Here is a 26,379-nt window from a genome sequence, read left to right as displayed (position 1 = left end):
CCGAACCCGATGGCGGAAAAAAAACAATCTAAGATGGAGTCGACGCCCATGCGCAATGGAGTCGAAATGGGAGGAGTCCCTCGGTCTCGTGACTCGAAAAAAGACTTCTTCGAAGAAAAACAACTTGTAACACTCCGAGCCCAACACCAGATGGCGGGATGTGCACAGCATGTGTATCTGCAGCTACACATGCCATCGAACATATAAATATATATATTTTCTCCATATCTAATAATTATCCCAGGCAAGACTATTTCTTAGCAGAACCCCAGCTTACTGGTAGGTGGCATTATGCGGCGCTGCGTGTGTCGTTGCGAGATGGAAGTGATGTCTGTAGCACCCATATAGGCGTCTCCTCGGTGTGCGGACGTCAGCTTATTTTCACGGCCTCTAACACTAGAAGTGAGGAGCCATGAAGAACACTGACCACTGGTGTGAATAACTATGGTCCTGAAAGGGATATAGCCCTGTCTCTAGAAATCCGTTCACCGAACAGGAGGGTTTGTGAGGAATCTGCAGCTATATACAATCTCAACCAGATAAGGCATTACTGAAGGTAAGTAACTTGTTTATCTGATAGAGACTTCTAGCTGCAGATTCCTTACCTTAGAATAGACATTCAAGCAATGCCATTACCAGAGGTGGGTCTGTGGACCAATTTCAGACGAGGATGTCCTGGAGGACCGAACAGGCAAAATGCCCGTCACGATAGACCTGGCTGCCCAGGCAGTAATGTTTGGTAAACATGTGCAGGGAAGCCCATGTTGCGGTCTAACAGATATCCAGGACAGGAATGCCATTAGCTAACACAGTGGTCACTGCTTTGGCTCTGGTCGAATGAGCGTACAAGCCCTCAGGGGTTTGCTTCTCGACCAATGCATAGCAGTTTTTAATGCAGAGCACGACCCCTAAGGAATCAGTCCTTTTCTGCACAGCACAACCCTTTTGAGCTCCGACATACCCCCAAAAAAGTTGATCGTCCTCTCAGAGTTCCTGCATGTGATCAAGGTAGGATGAAAATACTTGTTTGGAGTCAAGAAGATGAAGACGCTCCTTATACTTTGAAGGGTGAGGTGGAGCGTAGAAAGTAGGCAGGGTGATGGACTGACCTACATGAAAGGGCGTGACCACCTTAAGAAAAAAGGAGGCTCTTGTGCAAAGCAGCACTTTATCAGGATGAATAGAAAAATAAGACAGCTTAGATGACGAGGCCTATAGCTCACTACCTTGTCAGGACAATGTTATAGCCACAAGGAAAGCCGTTTTGATGGCAACCAACTGCAGGGAACAATTGTGAAGTGGCTCAAAGGGAGAACACATCAAAAATGTGAGAACCAGGTTCAAGTCCCACTGAGGTATGATAAATGGAGAAGGGAGAAAAAGTTGGACTTTCAAGAATCTATGTACAATAGGAGATTTGAAGAGTGAGGGTTGATCAGGCAATCTTAGGAATGCAGACATAACAGAAATATAACCCTTAAGAGTGCCCAGAGCACAGCCCTGCTGGGCAAGAGATAGAATAAAGGGAAGAACCTGAGAAAGGGGGGTAAAAAAATGGATCAACATTTCTGTAAGAACACCAAGCCACAAATATTTCCAAAGGCAGGTATATACTGTCTTGGGTGAGGAACGCCTGACTGCCAAGATGACTTTGCAGACTTTGGGAGGAAGGTCAAAGGCTGTAAACTGCTGCCACTCAATCTCCATGCAAGAATGCGGAAACAGGACAGGTTAGGGTAGAGAACCCTCCCCTGCTGCTGCGACAGATGATCCTCCCTAATGGCAGCCTGATCGGAAGATCGATGGCCATGCTCAGTAGCTCGGGATACCAGGCTTTCTGTGTCCTATTGGGGTCCACAAGGATGATTTGGGGCCGGTTGTTCTTGATAACTCTGGGCAGGAGTGGTATGGGCAGAAAGGTGTACAGGAGGCCTGAACTCCACTCGAGGCAAAAAGTGTCCTCAAGCAAGAGCCACCTTGGAAACTCCAGCATGCAAAACAGCTGACATTGCACATTCTCATCAGATGCTAACATATCTAACCAAGGCTCTCCCAACTGCTGAAAGAGACCTTGCACCACCTCCAGATGGAGGCGCCATTGGTAATCAGCTAAGCAACTGCGGTTGAGTTTGTCCGCCCTGTCGTTCAGAGAATACGCCAAGTTCTCTGCATCTTCTTAGTGTTAGTAAAAGTATCCACAGACCACCACCAGGAGGTTATGGCTTGGGTATCTATTCAAAGGTAATGAATCTGCAGCTAGAAGTCTCTATCAGATTAACATTATCTGGTAGAGACTATCTAGCTGCAGATTCCTTACACCCACCCATGCCTGCCCGCTCTGCAGATACGTCTAGTAGGGTTAGGGTTTATCCCTTTAAGGGTCCTAGTTTTGCACAGACAAAATGTTGGTTCCATCCATGACTCTGCGCTTCTGGCGTGGAAGTGGATAAAAGAACTGATGTACGCGTGCCGGGGTGGTGCCTTTATAGGCGACTGTGATGTCAAAGACGGCTCCAACAGCGCTGACGAAGCCACGCGGAGCCAGACGACGCACTCGGATCTGACCGACACCAACTGATGACGAGCGCAGGGTGTTGCTCAGCAAAAAGATTCCGGTGTGAGTGGCTGTATGGGTGTGTGAAGGGGTGTGAGTGGTTGTGTGCCTGTGTACGTGTGAGCGGGTTAATGTACATGTGAGTGGGTTTATTGTATTGTAATAGTATTTATATAGCCCTGATGAGGCGTTGAAGCGCTTTTCGGTGAGTAGCACGTTACTCTGGAACCCAACAAGAATTAGTGATGGATTAGTATCGGGAAATAATGAGTACAGTTTTAGTATTATTATGAGTTAATTTGAGCTGTGGATATGAGAGTTTGTTAGTTAGATTGACTGGAGTAATGGAGGGGTGGAGGAGGAAAGAAATCCAGAAGTGTTAATTGGGAGTATATCCTTCATTTACTCAACCCAAAGGCTTGGGATGAGTAAAGGGGGATGGAAGAGTCTGTGGAAGGGTTAGGGAGAGCATAGTAGCAGGGTGAGATAAATGAGGGAGAATTTAGTAGGGTTGTGTGGGAGGTCACAGTAGTAGAGTGAGGTTTGGTGAGTTAGATGTGGAAGCGGAGGGAAGAGCTTAGGCAGAGTTATTTAGGAGATGAAAGTAGTAGAAAGGATTTGGGATGAGTCAGAGTGGGAATGGAGGATAGTTTGATAGAGACATGACATATGATGATGGGTAGATAAGTGTGATAAGATGAGAGGAGGAATTCATAGATATCTAGTATAACAACCCACCCAAGAGCCATGCAATGACCAACGAACATGCCAAGCACAGAAACAACTTATACACACATATATATATATATATACACACACACATACACACAGACATATGCACATACAATACATAATTAGAACCATGGGTAAATATACTTAGTCAAACAGGTTTAAAGAGTGTGTGTGTATTTTATTGTTATGACATAGTAGTGATACATATTTTCTAAAGAACTATACATATCTAAAAATATACACAATCAGAAAAAAATATCTATCAACATAGGCTTATGCAGTCCATAGTTGTTTGAATATGGTGGTTATGAAGGAAAGAGCCAACTCTTGAGTAGTTTTCTGAAGACAAGATCTGTGTCTCTTATAGTTGGGGGTAATGAATTCCATAGTTTGGCTGTTGAACGGAGAAGGATGTACCGCCTATAGTCTTTCTTGTATGGTGGTGTTCTAAGGCGGGGTGCCAATCTTGAGCGGAGGTTTCTTTGTTGGATGTATTTGGTTATTTTGATTCTGATAAAAAGCGGTCCTGTTCCATGTATAGCTTTTAGGGTGATACAAAGCAGCTTGAAAGTGCATCATCTGCCAACGGGTAACCAGTGTAGTGCTCTCAAGGCAGGGGAGATGTGGGCTTGCGGCTTTACATGTAATAGTAGCCTGGCTGCAGAATTCTGGATACGTTGTAGTTTTTTCATAATAGATAGAGATGATCCATGGTAGAGGCCATTGGCATAATCCAGTTTGGATAGTACAAGTGAGATAGTAGCTTGCACCTTGTGTGGAAATCCGAGGTGGGGGAAAATGCGTCTTAAAGTCTTCAAGGAGATGAAGCTTGTTCGTGCTAATTTGTCCACTTGGGCATTCATAGTTAACCTGGAATCCATGGTGATTCCTAGGTTTTTAACTTCCCTGGATAATTGAGGAGGTGGTCCGAGATCGTCAGACCAGACGCACAGAGGGTCATAACTTTTCCAGTCACCACATATGAGTATTTCTGTATTGGAGGTATTTAGTTTGAGATGGCTCCATGTCATCCACTGATCAACGGCTCTGAGGCAACTGACGATTTCGGAGTTTTCAATGTTTTTGGGGCATTCTAATTTAAGTAGTATTTGTGTGTCATCTGCATAGCTGTAGCATGTGAGATGGAAATCATTGATTAGTTCTGGTAAAGATATCATGTAGATGTTGAAAAGCAAAGGTGAGATGATTGATCCTTGGGGGACCCCTGCTTTTGTGAGGTAGGGTTCGGACGAGAAGGGGGGCGGGAGGAAGTAATCCAGTCGAGAGCAATCCCTTGTATGCAGGCTTCGTGGAATCTTTGAATTAGGGTGTCATGGTCAACCGTATCAAAAGCAGCTGAGAGGTCCAAGAGAAGTAGTGCAGCAACTCCATTGCGGTCGACTGTGTTTTTAAGATCATCCCAGATTGCTATGAGTGCCGATTCAGTGCTTCTTCCTGGGCGGAATCCAGTTTGGAAGTCTGAAAGTATAGAAATGTCTTCAATGAATTGTGACATCTGGGCAAATGCTGCTCTTTCTATCAATTTGCCAAGGAAAGGTCCATTTGTGATTGGTCTGTAGTTGTTGGGGTCTTGCCGGTCTAGGTTTGTTTTCTTTAATAACGGTCGTATGTATGCCTTTTTCAGGTCTATAGGAAAAGTTCCTGAAGTTAAAGAGTTGTTGATGATTCTTCTTACAGGTGTGGCAGCAGAAGTAGATAGAAGAATGTAGAATTTTTATGTAGAAAAGTGCCCCTTTTTGACATGGTGACCCAGACTTTTTGCCTAGTACATGATGTAATTTTGACTGAAAATGCACTGGATTCCTGCTATAAAGGTCACCAGTGTCAGATCTCTTTCCTTAAAACTGTTCAATTGTTCCCCAATTGGCAATACAGTTGGGCCACTTGTAAGTCCCAAGTAAATGGTACCCCAGATACCTAGGGTGGGGAACAGCCTTTACCACAAAGGTTATACTAGAAATGCCATCACAATGCATTTTTTACATCGCAATTACTTTTACAACTCAAGTCTTTACCACATAAGCTCTTACAATGCATATATGTCTGTACTGATGAGTATGTAGTAAGAAGTTTATATGTATTTTAGGGTAATTATAAAAAGAGGGTTTGTAGGGGGGGTGTCTCCCCCCCAAAAGTTTTAAAATAGTAGCAAACCTGTAATCAACATGAAAGTAATTTTAAAAAAATATATATTTTGTTAATATCGTATTAATAATAAATATATAATTTTTTAACAGTAGGTGGCAGTGTTAGACTAGATTGTTCTTTAACTGCATGGTAAAAGTATACAAGGTAAAGGTAATTCACATGTGAGTGAATGTAAACGAGTGGTAGTGGTATGCATTGTAAAATCTGTGTTGAAAAAACGTGCATGATGAAGGAACGAGGGGTAATGTCACAACCACAGGGTAGGGGAAACAAAGAGGGTCCCCCAGTGCTGCAGCATGTGTTGTGCAACCCTCAGTGACCCCTCACCTAGCTCATGTAGACTGCCATTGCAGGCTGCGTGTCTTGGTGCAGCTGTAAGTGAAAACCCAACATGGCACACAACCTGTGTGACATAAACACTAACACTGCATGCAATATATGTAAGTCACCCCTACAGCAGGCCTTCCAGCCCTAAGGCAGGGTGCATCATATCACAGGTGCGGAATATATCTGCAAGAGCAGATATGCCCCTGCTATGTCTTTGTCGATTCTTAGACATAGTGAGGGATCAGGGAAGCCATTTTTAATGCATGTGCTGGTGTCTGCTCAATACGAGTTCCCCAGATACATGATGGCTTCACTGAAACTAGGCATGTTTGGTATCAAGTGTCTCTTACTAATAAACCCTTACTGATTCCAGTGATAGATATATTAACACATGCACACAGTGGACATATTAAATGTGCTCCCTGAAAACCCTACCGACTGCTGGTATACTGGCCAACTAGTTTTAGCCAGCCTGCCACCAACAGATGTGTTTCTGACCCCTGGGGGTGAGGACCTCTGCTCTTGGTCGGTCAGGTTAACACACCCCTCTCAACAGGATGCCATGCAAATCTGCATTACAAGGAAGGGGGCTTCAAAGAGCCCACTACATTTGGTATGCAGATCTGGTTGCCCTCAGAAGGGATGCCGACCCCCCAACCCCAGATCCCATTTGGCACCTGGACAGGTGGGAAATTAGTAGTTAAAGATGCGTGTCCGCACCTCAAGTCAGTTCCCCCCATAAAGTGAGCTGCCTGACGTGAACCCGAAATTTCAAAGTCTGCCATATTGGTGATTCTAGAACTAGGAACACTGGGACAGGGTTATGCCTACTTCCCACAGGAAGTGGTCATATAGTGGGTATGGTGACTCCAGGGGCAAGTAGCCGACTGGCTACTACCCTACACTCCCTGAAAAGCCCCTAAAGGACAAGTTATTTACCTTCAGTAACACCTGATCTAGGAGAGACAATATCCAGTTGCAGATTCCTTACCTTAGAATTTTCTCAGACATCAGTCTGGATCTGGAGATTTTTCTCACGCACCACCCCTGAGCGCTGTTAGGTGGCATTGATCAGCTCCACGTCCGTCGTCAGCATCGTCTGTGCCATATATGACACTGCGAGTCCACCCCGGTGGACGTCAGTTTCTTTTCACAACTTTCCTTGCCAGAAGAACACTGACCACCGGTGCGTCACAACTAGGGCCCTGAAAGGGAGTCTCTGTCCCTCAAAATCAGTTCACAGAACAAGGAAGATGGGTGGGTTGGTTAGGAATCTGCAACTAGATACTGTCTCTACCAGATAAGGCATTACCAAAGGTAAGTAACCTGTCCATCTTAGAGACATCTACTTGCAGATTCCTTACTGTCTGGGCAGCACGCAAATTTTTCTACACTAGGAAGTCCTGCAGGACCAAACGGGCGAAATGCCCATCTCTGCGGACCCAACTGTCTTGGCAGTAATGTTTTGCAAACTTGTGCAGTGATGCTCACGTTGCTGCCTGACAAATGTGCAGGACGAACATCACGTGCCAATGCCGTGGTTGCATCTGTACCCCGGTGGAATGGGCCCTCAAGCCCTCGGGATACTGCTTTTTGGTGAGTGCATAGCAGATTTGTATACAGAGAACAACCAAGCACAAAATGGTTTGTTTCTGTACTGCCTGACCTTTCTTTGGTCCCACATATCCCAAAAAGTGTTAATCGTCCATGTGGTACTCTTTTGTGCGGTAAAGGTAGAATGACAACACTCTTTTTGCGGCCAGTGGGCGGAGTCGCTCCTCTTCCCTAGAGGGATTCAGGGGAGCAAAGAAGGTGGGCAGGGTCACAGTCTGACCCAAATGAAATGTAGTCATAACTTTTGGGAGGAAAGAGGCCCGGGTGGGAAGCCCCACTTTATCACGAAACATTGAGATATGGAAGCCTGGATGACGAAGCCTGGAGCTCACTCACTCTCCATCGAGATGTTATGGCCACAAGAAATGCTGTTTTAATAATAAGCAGCCTGGGAAAACAATCATGTAGAGGCTCAAAAGGAACACACATCAAAAATGTAAGAAGCAGGTTCAGGTACAACTGAGGCATAATGAAGGACGGAGGTGGAAACATATGTACAAGCCCTTTAAGAAACCTATTTACAATAGGAGACTTAAATAATGAGGGCTGGTCAGGCAGCCACAGAAAAGTGGAAAGAGCAGACACATAGCCCTTAAGAGTGCATAAAGCAGAGCCCTGTAGGGAAAGATACAGAATGAAAAGAAGAATATCAGAGAGAGAGAAGCAGAAAGAGGATCTATAGACTTGTCTGTACAATAGTTTCCAAATTTTTGCCAAAGGCAGGCATATACCGTTTTCATGGAGGAACGCCTGGCTGCCAGAATAACATTAGAGACTTAAGAAAGGTCAAAGGCTGTCAACTGTTGCCGCTCAATCTCTACGCCTGAAGGCTTAGAGTTGACAGGTTCAGGTGGAGGACCTTACCCTCCTGCTGCAACAGAAGATCCTACCGAAGGGGCAGCCTGATTGGAGGATCGATGCTCATTTTCAAAAGCTTGGGATACCAGACTCTCAGGGCATGGTCGTTTTTGATCTTTTTGAGAACTCTGGGCATTAGTGGCATGGCCTGAAAGGAGTACAGGAGAAATTAACTCCACTCACGACAAAAAGGGTCACCAAGCAATTGACGCCTTGGAAACTCCAACATGCAAAACTACTGACATTGCATGTTCTTTTCGGAGGCGAACAGATCTAACCAAGGCTCTCCCCTCTGCTGAAAGAGTCCTTGTGCCACCTCCGAATGGAGACGCCACTTGTGATCCGCTAGACATCAATGGCTGAGTTGGTCCGCTCTGGGTTTCAGAGAACCAGCCTGGTGTTGAACCTCCAGGGTTATGCCCTGCTGTTCCAGCCATTTCCAGAGATGCAGGGCCTCTTGACAAAGGGTCTACGACCCCACACTGCCCTGCTTGTTGCAGTACCACATTGCAGTGGTTTTGTCTGTGAACACCTGAACTACCTTCCCCTTAACAAAGGGAAAAAATGCTTTAAATTCTAGCCGGATCGCACGGAGCTCCAGCAAGTTGATGTGGAGCCCTGACTCCACTGGATACCAGAATCCTCTAATCTCCACCTCTCACTGATGGCCACCCTATTCCAGAAGTGACGCATCTGTCACTACTGTGAAATCTGGTTGGGGGAAGGGAGAGGAGTCTGCCTTTGACCCAATCGTGGTTCATAAGCCATCACTGCAGGTCTTTTGCAGTTTTCTACGAGATTTGGACCACGTGGGAGAGGTTCCCCTGATGCTGCACCCACTGGAACTTCTGGTCTCACTGCAGAACCTGCATATGCCATCTGGCATGTGTCACAAGCAGGATGCAGGAGGCCATGATGCCCAGCAGAGTCAGTCTCACTGCAACCACGGATAGAGGCCAAAACATCAGTATCATAACCTGAATATCCTGGACTCGCTGCTCGGGAGGATAAGCCTGAAACTGTACTGTGTCCAGAACTGCAACAATGAAAGGGAGAATCTGAGGAGTCAGGTTTGACTTCAGCACGTTTATAATGAACCCCATCTAATGCAGGAGGTTTGTGGTAGTATGGAGGTGGGAGATGACAGCCCGGGGCGAGTCTGCCTTCAACAACCAGTCGTCAAAGTAGGGGAAGACTGAAACCCCCAACATGCACTGATGAGCTGCGACTACCGCCATCATCCTGGTGAACACCTGAGGGGCGCTGGTAAGGCCAAAGGGGAGCACGGTGAACTGAAAGTTCTCGTAGCCTACCTTAAACCACAGGGAATGCCTGTGGACAGGCAAGATGGGGATGTGGAAATATGCATCCAACACTACCAGCCACAGTCTCCTTGGTCTAGGGCAGACAAGACCGGAGTCAAAGTGAGAATCCTGAATTTCTACTTCCTGAGGAAGAGACTGACAGTCCGTAGGTCTAGAATAGGCCCTTGTTGTTTTGAGGGTCTCAGAAAGTAGAGGGAATAACAACTACTGCCACCACTGTTAACAGAACCCTTTTTAAGGCTCCCTTGGCCAAGAGAGCCATAACTTCCTCTCAGAACAAAGTCATGTGATCCTCTGCCAGCCGTTCCTTTGTTGGCAGTATTGGGGGAGGAAAGGACTTGAAAGGAAGGGAGTAGCCCCTCTAAATGATCTACAAGACCCAGACGTCCGATGTAACGAACAGCCAGTGGAGGTGATAATGTTGAATTCTCCCTCCAACTGGACAAGCATGGTTCTGCAGAAGCAAACTAGGAGGGCTTGGAGGCTGCAGCTAAGGGGGATTGGGTGGCAGATGACTTCTGGCTTCCAGGCCCTCTAGGTCTGAATGTACCACGCCCACATCCTCGCATAGCTTGGGGAGCTTGCACAGGACAGTTGTTGGCACAGTGGTACACCCCTTCCGTAGCCACAATGTGCAAAAGGCAGACTGTAGATGGGGGGGCCGCCAAGAGGACCAAAGGCTTGGTCATAGTCCGAGAGTTCTTAAATCGCTCCAGCGCCGAGCATGCCTGCCCCCCACTCCAACCCACCCCCCAAACAAGTAATTTCAGTCAAATGGCATGTCCATAAGGTTTGCCTGGACTTCCCCCCTAAAAGCCAGATGTTCTCAGCCAAGCGTGGTCGTAAGGCCACCATCGACGAAACTGATCTGTCCAGCAAGTCAGTCGTGTCCAGACTACACCTAATGGTGAACTTTGCCGCGTCGCTCCCATCTTTCTCTGATTGGGAAAGGACGGCCCGGGCCTCCTCCGGGACCTGTGGCAGCACTTGCGCATCAGTCTACCATAAGGTGTGCAGGAAACAACTGAATAAGCATGAGGTGTTCAGTGACCTCAATGCCAGCTTAGTGGTAGAAAACTTCTTCCCAAGCTGGTCCAGCCTCTTAGATTCCCTATCTGGGGCAGTGGAAGGGAATGCACCATGGAAAGTCGAAGCTTTGACTACCAAGCTCTGAGGGGTGGGGGGGTTGGCTGAGGAAACTAGGGTCACCCGGTGCAGGGCGATGGCAGTGGGCAATTGTCCTGTTCACAGGAGCCCTTTGCTGGGCTTGGACCAGGTTCCCAGCAGGACATCAGTAAGTGCCTCTTAAAGGGCAAATGGAGTACAGAATAGGAAGCCCAAGGCTGAAGCACTTCCATCAAAAGGTTGGTCTTGACATCCACTGAGGCCAGTTCAAGGCCAAGTACCTCCGCTGCTCTGGAGAGCACAACTGATTAAGAAGCTCTCTCCTCTGTAGCCACAGTGGGTGGAGAGAGCAAGCCAGAATCTGGAGATGTATCAGTCCATTGGCATCTCCTAGTTCCTCATACCAGTCCAATGAAGTACGCTTCAACTAAAGGGTCGAGTGGCACCTCCCAATCATCCCGTGCCTGGCTGCTGAAAATAATGCTCAGGAAATGACCTGGCACCCATGGGAACCAGAATCGGCATTGTGCGATGCTGTTCAGGCTCCGGATTCAGAATGTAGCTAGCGCAGGAATAGGATCCATTAGACCCCATTGGAGCAGAGGCTGGAGCCATCAGCACGGAATCTGACATGGTCTCCTCCAATCCCTCGAGGCCTGAAGGCACTCCAGAGGGGTCAATCCGCTCAGAAATGCAGTGCATGGCTAGTAAAAATCTCCCGAGTAGCAGTCACTCCAGCTCCTGGAAATGGTGGGAGGTTGGAGCCGGACCTGGCAACGACTCTGCGGAACGATGCCTGCAACACCGACGTTCCCTACTTGTCACATCTTCCGCCAGACGAGGTGAAGTCTAAGTCCACTTGGACGACTACCTTTTTGTGTCTCTTCCCCGTGTGTCATAATGACATGGAGTGGGATGAAGAGGACTTGGGGCTCTTGGAGCAGTCTCGTGACCTTCTCCTCGACCGGGACCGTGATCTCCAAGGAGTCATGCTTGTCTGTGTCAACTGCGAGGTTGCAAGCAGCTATAGTGACCACTCCCTCAAAGTCTTCAGCAACATGGCAGGGGAGTCCAAGCAAGACTTCAAATCGTAGTCGCGCTGAAGACACCAAAGGCAAAAAAAGGTGAGGGTCCGTAACCTACATGGAGCGTTGACAGGTGGCACATGGTTTGAATCCTATCTTTCTGGAGGATATCCTCAACACATTTTGAAAAATATTCAACAAAAATGCCGGAAATAAGCCTGCCAAAAAATGACAGCAGGGTAGATCTCTCAGAATCAGCACTAACTGCCGTCTGCTCGCCTGGGTGGCGCCTATATAGGGGACTGTGATGTCATATCCGATGCCACGCAGAACCGAATGAGGCAGACGGCGACACGCGCAGGGGTACTGCTCAAGCAAACGATTCTAGATCCAGTCCGACGCCTAGGAAATTCAAAGGTAAGAAATTTGCTAGAAGCTGAAGAACGTTTGGTCTTCTTTGACTTCTTCTTGTGCCTCGACTTACCCGATCGTACCGAGGACTTGGTGAGGGACGACGAAGAGGGGAAACTCCATGACCAGGACCTTTCTCTCCACCAAGATCAGGACTTTCGCGGAGTTGAGTGCCGGGCCGCAAACAGGTTTAGGGACTGCTCCCTCAAAGCCTTCAGATGTAATGTATGGCCGGGCACTTGGAACACGACTTTGGGTCATTGTCTTGCTCCAAGATAGACGAGATTTGGATCCGTCATGGACATCGCCTGATGACAGGAGCCGCAGGGCTTGAACCCAGTGTTAGAGAAGACATCTCTCGAAGCACCAGGAGTAAAAATACTCAAAAAACTTCAGGAAAAAAAAGACCAGTCAAAAAGTGACTGACGAATAGCTCTATGACCTGCGATATATCCGGCGAGGACGACTCTGACGATGGACGCGGAGCCGATCGAAGTCACCTAACGGCGTACATGGGTATTGCTTGAGAAAAATATCCATATCCAGGCTGACACCTAGGGAAATTCTAAGGTAAAGAATCTGCAACTAGATAACTATCAGATTTCAGTACTTAGAGGAGCCCATGGCACCAGAAAATCAGATCCTATTGACCTGAAGAAGAAGAAGGACACTACAGAGACGCAAAAGCGAGAACTGAAGAACAGCGATGGACTCTGCGCCAAACCTACCAAGCTGCCTGCTGACTTCAACAATCGTGCAAAAGACGCCTCATCCTGCAGCTGCTTGTGCCTCCAAAAGCCCAGGAGGACTGCCAGCCTTCACCCAAGATTCAAGAACTCCAGTAGAGCAGCAGAGCTACTTCCCTGCATCTTGCAGACACCCCTAGAGACACTGTGAGGACTCTGGACTGCCAAAACTAGACACCGTCAGCACCACTGCACCTGTGCCTCCTAGCCAGAGTTGAAGTAAGCCAATGGTCCCCAGACCCTCCAGTAACAGATTCCAGTGTGGGTCTTCCTACTGCGACCTTCAAGCCAATGCCTGCAGCCTCTTTGAGTAGGCCCCACTTCTATCACAACCGTCTCCAGTGATGGAAACCTGACAGTCCATTAAACCTCTGCATCGGGACGGAGGAGAAGAGGGCCACTAGTGCCCGTATGTCCTTGAACCTCGTGCGACCTGAGCCCACTTGTTGATTCGGTTGGATTGGACACCTAGTCCACGCCTGCAGCCTCTTTCTGCAGGCCCCCTCTACCGCGACCACCACCGATGATGGAAATCCCGACGGTCTTAGATGACTCTGCACCGAGCCACCCCGGACCACTGGTGTCCCTACGTCCTCGAGCATCACAAGACTTGAAACCCCCCCACCACACACCCCTGTTGATTCACCCAGGCTGGCCCTCTAGTCCCCACCTGCAGCATCTTTGTGACTGGACCGATCCCCATTGACTTCCACGGGGCACCTGCCGATGAAGTGCACCACTGCACCCAGCCACCCCAGTGCCGCCCAGGTTACCTGTTGGTGTGGCCTAGGACACTGCCCTGTACTCCCCTTAAGTCTGAAAGATTGGTCATGTAAGTTGCCATGAAGTGCCTGCTTGCCGTACATGTTTTCTCCCCATAGAGTAACATTGCAACTTCAGAAAATTACACTGTGTCGACTTTTTAAACCTGTGATAATTTCTATTGCAAAACGTACTTACCTGATCGTTTTGATTCTGATGCCTAAACATATATAAAGATACCTGTTATTTTAATAAATTGTTGTGGATCTACTTATTGAGTTCTGTGCCTCATTTATTGACTGTGTGCCTATAGTAAATGTCTAACACTTCACTCTGATAAGCCTAAGGCTGCACGACCACACTATCCCCTAAGAGAGCACCTTGAGATGGCTAGAGCAAGCCCCTATTCACTAGTAAGGGAACCTCTGGACTCTTTGCATAGTATATCTCATTTGGCTATAGTATATAAAGAGCCAGCTTCCTACATTGTATGAGTGGGTGCATGGGTCTGTGAGTGGGTGGGAGTGGCCGTGCGAGTTAATGTATGAGTGTGTGTGTGTGTGCAAGATATTTTGTGGGTCTGCGAGTGTGAGAGATGTTTTGTGGGTCTGTGAGTGGTTGTGTGGGAGTGTAAGTTGGTGTGTGTGAGTAGGTGTGTGGGCTTAATTTTTTTTTTAAATTGTGGTCTGAATCTGCTGATCTGCTAAAGAGCACATGTAGGGGGTCACAGTGGATCCATGGATCCTCGTCTGTTAAAAAAAAAATAAACGTTGCCCATAAGGGGGCCCTCACAGACCTCTCCAGTCCATTGGTGTTAGGGTACCTCTACCCTGACCACCTTATCATCACTTCAAAATTGTATTTACACTCCTGGGGAACTGATTCCCGATGCACAAAATGGTGGCCGCAATTTCCCCTCAGGTTGCGGCCAGCCAAACAGAGCACTGCCATCTCTAGATGTAAATAAAATTTTACTTTAATAACTCCAAAACTACTGAACAGACATACACCAAATTACAAAAAGCACTCTTTCTGTCTAATTTGATGAAATTCTGTTCAGCGGTTAGGGCTGTAGCTATGTCTCAAATCCCTATGGAAAATTGCATAGGTAAAAAGTATTTTGGGATACCCCCCCCTTGTTTTTCTCAGCCCCTGCTTGACGGATCACCTCGAAACTTTCCAGACAGCAGTTGAAGTGACTGGCAAACTAGTTTTGAAAATGTTGTGAAGATTTGTCGAACAAGCTATTACCAAAACAAACACTCTTCCTACGGATACTAGGTCCTAACTTTAACTGCCTACTGTTGACCGTCAGTAGGGGATATGGATATATATATATATATATATATATATATATATATATATATATATATATATATATATATATATATATATGGTTACAATAGAGGGAGAAAAGGTTTTGACAAGTTTGTTAAGGAAGTGTACGGCGGGCAATAGTATATTGCATGCTAAGAGTCATAATCCCCCCCAGACTGAAGTGGAGTATACCCTATGGAGAACTGTTGAGAGCAAGAAGGAATTGTAGTACGAGTACTAATTTTGAGAAAGAACAAAGTAATATGATTACTGGGTTTAGAGCCAGATGTTATCCCGGTAAGATTATCAAGGAAGCTTGCAGGAAAGTAGCCAATACAAAACGGGATAGCCTCTTGATTCTGAGAAGGCGAGAAAAGGAAGAAAATGTGGTGAGATGTATAACTACCTTTAAAGCGAAATCCAAGGAAGTCAGGGACATTATGAAACAATATTGGCATCTTATTAAAACAGATAAAGTTATAGGCCCTTTCATGAGCCCTTACCCGAGGATTACATACAGAAAGAGTAGCTCTTTACGTGATATACTGGTACACAGCCATACAACTAAGAAAGATAATTTGGGATTTATGAAGCAGATAGGTTTTTATAGATGTGCAAATTGCAAGGCCTGAAAATACAGTATGAATCTTAAAACCTATACATTACCCACAGGGGAAGAGAGAAAGATTGACAAATTTATAAATTGTAACTCAGATTTTACTGTCTATGTGATAAAATGTCCATGTAATCTATGGTATGTGGGTAGTACGATTTTTCCGGTTAAAAAACATATATTGGAACATTGGTGGGCTATTAAGAATAATGATGGCAATTATCCGATAGCGCAACATTGCAGACAAGAACATAATGGGAAAGTTGACAATGTGTTATTTTTTGGAATTGACAGGGTTTTGCTGTCCCCAACAGGAGGAGACAGGGAACGAACTTTAAGGAAGATGGAATCGGAATACATAATTAGACTCAACAGCAGAGCCCTGTGGGGTTTGAACCAGAACGAAGAACTTTATGTACATGTGGGATGATGTATATGATGAATGTTTGAAGGGAGTATTTAATGACAATGAGGTAGACCGGGTGCTCAGAGATGTAGCCTATACCATCTAATTATCTGATATATAAATGTTGATTTATTTTGGTTAATTCGGAATCATTGCACGATTGAAAGTTTTTTGAAGAGAAGTAATGTGTAGGGGATACTTTAAAATGATTTAAAAAAAGAATGAAAAATGAATAATATATGATATATATGGGATAATTAATTGCTAAAGAAAAGAAAGAACAAGTGATGATGAATTATTAATATATAAATGTGTATATAAAATAGGCAAATAATAGTATGCTAGAATGGGGTGTTTATTTAGATTGGTATAAGTAGTATGATTTAAGTTGATAAGTAAAATATTTCTGAGCAAAGATTTTTTCTATGTTTTTTAACAGACATGATATAAGGTCACTGGGTGGTATAGCTTGTTTTTTCAAATTGAAATAAGGTGGGCTATGAAGAAGACCGATGGTTGAAATGCGTTGCCCAAAGCCTTAGGAGTTTTCAGCTTGTACAGTCGGTGTTATATATGGAAAATGCAGGGAACCCTCTCGTGAATGAGATGGAGGGGGTCCCTGTGGTGGTAGGGAAGAGGGAGAGAGGAAGGTGGAGGAGGAGGATGTGTAAATGGACATGGATGTGTAAATGGACATGGAAGATGGGGCAGAGGCGGTGAAGGGCTAGTGCCCCTATCCTGGTGCTTTTTTACCCTGGCTGGCGGCAAAGGCTCCCAGACAAGCTCCTCCTTAAATGTGAGTTTTCTGTTGCGATAGACTGCGTTTTGGACCTTTGGAGGAGATTTGGTGACGATCCTGCCAGTCTGCGGGTGAATGAAGATTTGCTTATGCAGTGTGTCTATGTCTATGTCTTGTTGGAGACACTGGAGGATGGGCTGCACAGGTTCCTCTGATTTAGTGGAGGACAGAGGTTTAGGCACCGATTGTCTTGGCACAGAAAGGGGTCTTTTAGACCAGTGACACAGAAAACGCTTTCACTACTGACAGAGTTTACAGAGCTGAAGAAGGCTTTAAGGTGCTTTCAGTGCCAAAGGTGTTGTCGGCGCAGGCAGCTAGGTCTCATGAAGCAGTTTCTGTGCTGGTGGTGGGCTCTGAGTCAGATCTAAGGCCTTAAGTTTGTGCCAATCATGGCCTTCAGGCAGTAGTGGACAAGAAGCCTGACAGAGGACTTCGGGGCTCAATGCCAGACCCATTTGGTGGTGGTTCTTTAACTGTGTTCGGAGTCGAGGAGGTGGTGGAAGGGGTTGAGGTGGTAGAAGGAGTGATGTCATGCTCACAGTCCATATCTTGCTGCGTGGTTGCACTTCCAGGACCTGCGGCTCCTCTGTCTTGGACCCCGAGTGCTGAACTGGAGGGCCTGGACAAACAAGGACCCCAACTCTGGACCTTTCAACACTGTGGTCCCTGAAGAGGTCAGGGTGTTGTCTTCCTAACTGCTGCTCCATGGTGCATTGAGCGAGGCTTCAATCTCGATGGTACTACATGGTCTTTTTTGAGCAGAAGGCAAGGCAGGTGGAGCAGGAGACTTGGTTGTGCTACCGAGACAGAGGTTATAGACTTGATTGTGGTCTGTCCAGGGGTACTTCGTACAACACTGTGGACAGTACTGGAAAGAGACCTTTCCATTACAGAGTCTGCATTTTTGAAGAGAAAGACAGAGTTGAAACCCCGCGGGATGGGCACAGGACCCAAGAGGGGCATCAAAGAAAACCCATTAGCCAAGCTCGGCAAAGGTCACAGGCACAAGGAAAGGAACCAAAATCTATTATTGTTTTCACCAACAGGCGCGGAAGAACCAAACAGGACATCCAACGACAAACACCGGAAGGTGTTGACCCAGAGCTCAGTGGATACACATCTGAACCTGGCGGCTGAACAAAACAATATGCGAATAGAGCTGATGCCCATGCACATTATCAGTCGAAGAAGGAATACCTCTTATTTCAAAAGATTTCTTGGAAGAAAGATAAGTTGCACTTGTTTGAGCCCAACACTAGATGGCAGGAGTGTGCAGAGCATATGTATCTACAGCTACACATGCCACAAACATAGTTTTCTTGTATTCGTTACTGTCTAGCTCCAGAAGGAAATGCTCTTATTACTTGGCTGAGCTGTGAAGCAGGCAATGCATTACTTATGCACTTGGCCCTTGAAGATGGAAGTTTCTATTTTATTTATTTTTCGGTCGAGCGTAGCGTTTGACATGTTGTATACTTTTAAGTATACTTATAATATGGGTTCAAGCGAATTCAAGCGATTTAATTTGTTGGTTCCAGGGTCCTTCAAAAATCCTTGGTTGCTAGTGGTCAGTTCTTCCTCTTTGTCCTGCCTTTTTCACTTTGGGTGCACCACAAACTACTGTATAATTACGCTATGTCCTGTTTATCTCTTCTGTAGGGGACTTTTTTTTTTTTTTTTCTTAGTATTTGCCTGTTCGTCTTTCACTGTGGGTGTGTGTTCAGTCTTTCCTCCCGACCAGCTCACTATGCAAACATGAAACCAACAGCAGAGGGGGGGCTTTTCCAGGGCCAGCTCGCCCTCATTATTGATTTTCCTATACGCTGCCGATCTGTAGAGAAAATTGCTACCAATAGAATATTTAAATAATATATTTTTCCAATTGAAGATGGTAGCCGCACGTCATGCGCGATGACGTCATAACGTCGCCATCTGTTTTCCTTCCCTGTGGCTTGTTTTATTTAGTACTAGACATTCGTCTTTTCAAACGTTTTTGTACCGTACTAGTATGTGAATTTTGCCACAGCCAGGGGCTCGCTGTCAACACCAGCAACCAAGGCCAGTAGACTCCATGCAGCAGGCCAACATGCCAATGAAACAGAGAAGACTTGTCAGCATCCCAGTTAGAGCATTTGCAATGCAATAGGTCTCGCATTTGCGAGAGTTAGAGCTATAGGCATTGTAGATGGCAATGTCTTTTACCTATGTCTTTTGTTTTGGAGTGTAGAGGATGTATATGGTGTGGAGTGGACATTTGTGGCTTGTATTTTAATTGTTACCTGTGGAATTGTGCAGTGTGCAATTGTGTGGTACAGAGTGTATTTGTGTAGTGGAATTATGTGGCATCGTGAATATATGGGTGCGTTGTGGTGCCCTCTATGGGCTGTTTTGAGCATTACAGACTAATGCCAAAAATGTATTCCTGATAAATGTTTTTTGGGGGTTTACATGATGATTGGATATGTTTTATTAATTTCTCCTTATTACAGTGATGACCATGCTTTAGGACAGCATAACATCCTTATTACACTATGACTGTTTGAACACTCTTGATATGTTTGGGTGACACTTATAGTTTATTTCTCTCGTTACTCCTCTGTGGCTGTCTTGTGTAATTTTTTGGGGGGAATTGTGTTAGCCACCCAGCAACTCAGATGGTGGGGTGGTGAAAGTGGTATTCTATTAGAATTTGCAGATTTAAATTAGAATGCTAAATGGCAACCTTTTAAATCTTTGCTGCAGACAGAGGAAGAAGGTAAATGGAAGTGCTTTAGTATATACAGGGCCACTGGAATTATGTGGCAGGAAAGGACCAAATTATGAGGCAGGATTGACCAATTTATGTGGCAAGAAAAGTCCAATTATGCATTTACAATGCCAATAACTCTAACTCTCGTAAATGCGAGACCTATTGCATTGCAAATGCTTGTTACTTTTACGATTTGCATATTAAGACTCCTGAGGCAGCCATGCTAAGCTTCCCCTCATTAGGACTGTACTGCTTGTGTTTATTTTTGTGTGTTTAGTAGCAAAAATAACAGGTTATACTGCTATACTGATAATGGAAAATGTATTTGCCACATGGAAAGCAGACAAGATCTATAGGACTAAAGGTCACTGAATTATATATAAACTCAAGCCGCATTACATATCTAGCAAGGTCTTGAACTCTTAAGAGAGCACATTTAAGTGTTCAGCTGGATCAGACATGATAACAGGACCACGTCCTGGCAAACACATTAAACCTAAGATTGTGGGCAGAGTATTATGAGATACATTTCAGAAAGGGACTGCAAACAGAACTGTTTCACCTCACCCAAAACTGCAATACATGGATTTGGGCACATTAACCAAGACTATCCAAGAATAAGACCTGTCTTGATTCCAATGCTCCTGCTGCACCCCAACATACAGGCATTTGCAAGTCTACAGCTTTCTTAAGTAAAATGAGTGTAATAAAACATCTTAACAGATAAATATTAGACCATACAAGTCAGTCAGCCCTTGCTGCTCCGACCCCCCCGAGGCAGCATTACTCCTCCACCAAACTCCACGCCTTCAACCCAGGAGAGCACCCCGCCTGCGCCCAGGCCAACCCCAAGCACACACATGGACCATTCACATGCCACTCATGCCGTTTTTCCTGCACTCACACAAACACCAACAACACCAACACGTGCCAGAACACCACCAGCAAGCACCACAACACCAGTAAGCACCACAACACCAACAACACACACCACAATAACAACAACACGCACCACAATAACAACAACCCCCGCAACCATCTTAACTGCATACTTCTAAACACCCGCTCCGTCCACAAGCACGCCATTGAGCTCTGGAACCTGATCACAACACACTCCCCTGACATCGCCTTCCTCACGGAAACATGGATGAACTCCTCATCAGAACCAGACATAGCCATAGCCGTCCCAGAAGACTACAAAATCGCCCATAGAGACCGCATAAACAAGCCAGGAGGAGGTATCGCCATAATACACAAAAACACCATCAAAATCTCCACCAACACCCACGACACCCTAGACAACGCAGAACACCTACACTTTTTAATTCACATCAACGCCAACACCACCCTTAGAGGAACCCTCATTTACAGACCACCAGGACTCCGCCCCCATTTCGCGACACCATCCCTGATACTATCAGCTCCCATGCCCTCACCTCCACAGACTACATTCTCCTTGGTGACCTCAACTTTCACCTGGAAAGCACCCACGACCGCAACTCCACAACCCTGCTAGACAACCTCAGGAACCTCGGACTTGAGCAACTGGTCACCTCACCCACTCACTCAGCAGGACACACGCTTGACGCAATTTACCTCCAGCAACCACGTCACCTTTACCCAAACTCCACTGGACTGACCACCACTGCATACACTTCTCCTTCATGAAACCCCCCACCCACCACCGACAACACACCGCACCCTACCGAATGTGGGACAAGGTCTCCAAAGAACACCTGAATGCCAAACTCACACAAGCTCCACCACCCATTACCAACGACCCCAACATTGCTGCTGATAACCTCACACAATGGTTAACAACTTGCGCCACTGAAAAGAAACAACAGCACCCGCACCATCAAGATCGCCCCCTGGTTCACCACAGAACTCCAAGCCTCAAAGCGTGAATGCCGCAAAATTGAGAAAGCATGGCGCCAAGAACCCTCAATGAGCAATTTTTCCTCCCTCAAAACAACCATACGCAAACACCACCAACACACCAAACGGCCATTCTACAAAGAACGCATTGATAATAACTCACACAACAGCAAGGAACTCTTTACCATCGTCAAAGAGCTCACCAAACCCAAATCCAGCACCATCGACCCCCCTCACACTCAAAACCTTTGCAACTCCCTCTCCAACTACTTTCACCTCAAAATCATAGACATACACAACAGTTTCACAGCATCTGCACCCACCGTCACCACCACCGACATGACCGACAGCACAGAGCCCCCCCCCCCCCACACCAACCGACTACACACCTGGACCCCAACCTACGACGAAGAAACCGAAAAAAACATGAACTCCATCCACTCAGGCTCCCCCACAGACCCCTGCCCCCACTACATATTCAACAAGGCCAGCCAAATCATCGCACCCCAGCTCTGCGCCGTAATCAACAGCTCCTTCGACACCGCAACCTTCCCAGACACCTGAAAGCACGCTGAAGTCAACGCACTCCTCAAAAAAAAAACAAAGCAGACCCGGAAGAGCTCACGAACTACCGTTCCATCTCTCTTCTCCCCTTCCCCGACAAGGTTGCTGAGAAGATAGTGAACGCCCAACTGTCTCACTTCCTAGAGGAAAACAACGCACTGGACGCCTCCCAGTCTGGATTCCGCAAGAACCACAGCACTGAGACCGCCCTCATCGCCTGCACAGACGACATCAGAACCAGAGTGGACAAGGGAACACAGTCTTTCTCATCCTTATGGACCTCTCCGCAGTGTTCGACACTGTATGCCACCAAATCCTCCGCGCACACCTTTTTGATGCAGGAATCCAACACAAGGCCCTAGACTGGCTCACCTACTTCCTCGCCGAAAGAACCCAAAGAGTTCACCTCCCTCCCTTCCGGTCCCCAGCCACCAAGATCATCTGCAGGGTTCCCCAAGGATCCTCCCTCAGCCCCACCCTCTTCAACATATACATGGCCCCCCTCGCCAACATCCTCCACCCCCACGGAATCATCATCATCTCGTATGCAGACGTCACCCAGCTCATCATCTACCTCACCAGGAACCCTTCCACCGCCAAGACAAACCTACACGCCGGACGCCTCGACATCGCCAAATGGATGACAGCAAGCCACCTCAAACTCAACTCCATCAAAACAGAAATCATCATCTTCGGCCCCAACAAGATAGTATGGGATGACTCCTGGTGGCCCACCGCCCTCGGACCACCCCCAACACCCTCCACCCACGCACGCAACATCTGCATCGTCGTAGACTCATCTCTCTCCATGGCCCAGCAAATCAACACACTTTGCATGCTACGGGAGACCTTCAAATGGATTCCCTTAAAAACAAGAAAAACGGTCACCCATGCCCTCATCACCAGCAGACTGGACTACGGCAACGCCCTCTACGCTGGTACCACAGCCAAGCATCAGCAAAAACTCCAGCAAATCCAGAACGCAGCCGCACGTCTCATCCTCAACCTGCCCGCCACGAATACATCTCTACTCACCTCAGATCCCTACACTTGCTGCCCATCAGCGAAAGGATAATCTTCAAAGTCCTTATCCACGCTCACAAATCCCTCCACAACACTGGACCAGCCTACCTTAACGAACGAGTAAACTTCCACACACCTACTCGACTTCTCCGCTCACCTCGCCCTCGCCACAGTCCCCCGCATCCACTTCTCCTCCAAGACCTGGAACTCCCTCCCCACCAACCTACGCAAGACCCAGGACCTCCTAACTTTCAGAAAGCACCTCAAGACATGGCTTTTTGAGCAGTAAACGGCAACCCTCACCCCTCACCCCCCCCAGGGCCTTGAAACCCTAATGGGTGAGTAGTGCGCTTAATAAATTTTTTGATTGATTGATTGAGACCGCAAGTGTAGAAAATGAATGGCATAAAGATTTGCTAAAGTTCAGTTATATAAGAAAAAAAAAAGGGCAGGTTATGATTTATACAAAAAAATCTAAGGGAGAAGTGCACAGTGTATCATTAAGCATTCTAGATGCAGGCTGATACAATATGAAACAATAGAATATCTGAATTGCATACAACTTCCGAGCAAGGCTAACAAATCGTTATGAGGGCACAAGAGGAAAATAAACAAACCTTTATACTTTAAGAATAAAAGAACACACAACTGCTGTAACATAGTTATTTTGTTACTATTTTTCTCATATACTAAAAAGTTATTTAATGAGTCTGCTTACGTTATACTAGTGGCTCTTAACCTGTGGTCTGGGGACAATATGGGGTTCACGATACCTACTCATGGGGTCCACGACCGCTTAGAAAATTTAATAATATTAACAGATTAACAAGTTGTATGTATATAAAAGAAGTAAAATGGAAGATTTTAAACCACGTAAATGAGAAGGAATTTGAAATTGGGGGCTAAAAATTAAGATGGTATCTTCAGTTTGATTCGTAGGAGCAGTGCAAGTGCATGAAACAGACTATAGTAGAGGCGGTATGTGGCCTCAAATTTAGAAAAGCTTCAACCTTCCCATTAAAATGGGAAAAATATATTTTTATATTTGTTAGTGATCTTAATGAAATATGTCATAATTTGTGTATTTTCACTTGATAAATGCTTGTTTCTGTATTGTGTGTATTGTTTTGCTGTTCAAATCATCAAAATTACTTAGGTCAGGCACCTGGAAATCCAATAAGGACTCACTGAGGCTCCCTGCATTACAAAAATGATTCACTGAGAGTCCCCAGCCTTTAGCAATGATTGGAATGGTTACGTGAGGGTTCACAGAAGTCCAAAGATTAAGAAATCCTGTGTTATACAACTGCAGAACAAAGTAATGTGAACGTCCCTTCACTTACTGATGAACGTTTTGATCCCCGCCATCCTGTATTCTTGCAACCGTTTGACTTCCTTTCGCAGTTCAACTTCCACTGTCAAAATACAAAGAAGAAAATTTGCCTAGATTCATGCTCCTTGGCTACTAATGAAAGCAGCAGTTACAAATAAAGAAGAAAAACTGCAGTTTCAGGTGTGCAGTGTTAAATTTTTTCTACTTTAATGAAAGTCTTCTGTAGGATAAAATCAAGCTGCAAAGCATTCAGTCTGCCCAGCGCAAACACAAAGCTTTTGTAGGAAGAGTCATCAAAATACTGTAAGACGATTTCAGACATTCAAAGCTTCACAGGTTACAAAGCTTCTGTTTTTTACCATCTTCTGATGGCTGTGAAAAATGCAACAAGTTTGATAGGGGGTGAGTACAACATGTACAATTTTCATATAGCATTTTAACAGCAATTTCTTATTGCGATTAAAACTGCATGCGTAGAATGTGTTGTTTGACATCCAACTTAGAATTAGGTTGAAGCACCTACAGAAGAGAACTTCCTCCTGCTGGTTGCAGTACAAATTTACTGTATTGCAAGAGATTGAGTTTGTAGGCCTCATTTTTTCTCTTTCTTGATGGTTGGTAACAACAGAAGTGATAAACGTAATTCACAGTCGCAGTGGAATCACTTATACTATACAGGCCTGAATTGCTGCTTCAGACTAATAAAGGAATGAATAAAAAGTTTAGAGTAACATTTGTATTATAGGTGTAGAGTATTTCACTAGGTAGGGGGCAACTGTTGTTCTTGGAGAGGGCTGCTAACTTACTTTCCACCCCACCTTGTCCCCTTGGGGTTGCCACACTGTGGCACCGGCCTCAAGCAGAAGTCTATCAGACAGGCAAGGTGGCAGGCATGTTGCAGGTGAAGCTGGCCGAACGACCAACTCCACAATCTATCCCTAATCTATCAAAGCAAGCGGTGAGCCCTCTTTAGAGTGTTTCACATACACTGAACTTACATTCTAGTTTGGAATGCACTGGACTCTGCTATCCAGTATCCTCTTCTAGCCTGAAATGCAGTGCTTCATTGACATCCCATAGGGCGCAACATTACAACTGACAACAGCACCGTAGGCACAAAAGCATCACACTTTTGAAATGAAAGTTATGAAGTGCACATTCTACTCATGTATAGTTAGTAGCCTAATTTTAGAAACACTTTTCCAGTATCAACTCTTACCTCAAGTGTAGACAATGCTCTTTCAAAGATCCATAATGTAGTACTGTGAACAGGCAGCCAATTGGTTTGTGTGCAGAAAAATCCACAAGTAAATAATGTATTGTATTGAGAATCTTTAGTTTTTCCCCATTTTTTGCAAAAGGCTTCTGGTTCAAGCCACAAACTATTTTAAATGTATGTCTGCAACTCACACTGTTTGCGCTCAGCCTTTAACTTGCTCAAATAAATTACTGCTTACATTCAAAACTTCACTGGTAGCTAGTGTGCACCATTTAACTTCAACCATACTGAATCAGACGAGCCCTCACTACTGCACTGTTTCTATTTCATACATGCACTTATAATCAATCGGTGTCTACCTGCTTTGCTTTTTTAAAATGATCTACTGGTTTATAGAGTAATTTGAGGAGCAGTAGATTAGATGATGCCTTCAGTGATGTCATCAATGATGTCATCTGGGATGTCATCAGCAAACTCACCACTAACTATAGCGTATGTCCCGGTCATGCACTGCTTACGAACTCTATTTCATCACTAATAATATGTTAAATTACATCATTGATTATATCACTGATAGCATCATCCAGGCACTGTGACAGTGTCCTACAAGCTGTGTTGGACTTGAAGTACTTAAACACGCTACACCTCTGCCCAATTTTCTATCACCATTAAGTGATAATGGACAAATAGCCTTTGATCACTGGAAAGCTGCAGAGCATATCTGTCAAGTCACCCACATTTGGCGGTTACCCTCTTTTTACTAGTATTCATCCACCTAACAAACAAAATGCCTCCAAAGACTTTAATGGGTTGATTCCCTTTTTAAACCT

The 26,379-nt window shown here is 45.6% G+C and overlaps 1 protein-coding gene across 2 annotated transcripts in view; it reads right to left on the bottom strand.

Annotated features, from left to right (window-relative positions):
- TADA2A (transcriptional adaptor 2A) overlaps positions 1–26,379 on the bottom strand; it is a 241,860-nt gene that overhangs the window by 85,058 nt on the left and 130,423 nt on the right. For both annotated transcript variants that reach the window (XM_069226575.1, XM_069226576.1), the window contains one exon: positions 24,341–24,412. In XM_069226575.1, the coding sequence (XP_069082676.1) occupies positions 24,341–24,412 (72 nt within the window). The remainder of the gene's footprint in view (positions 1–24,340; positions 24,413–26,379) is intronic.

This window comes from Pleurodeles waltl, chromosome 3_2 (assembly GCF_031143425.1).
Source record: "Pleurodeles waltl isolate 20211129_DDA chromosome 3_2, aPleWal1.hap1.20221129, whole genome shotgun sequence".
In the NCBI taxonomy this organism is placed as follows: Eukaryota; Metazoa; Chordata; class Amphibia; order Caudata; family Salamandridae; genus Pleurodeles; species Pleurodeles waltl.
This window is presented reverse-complemented; position numbering and strand designations above follow the sequence as displayed.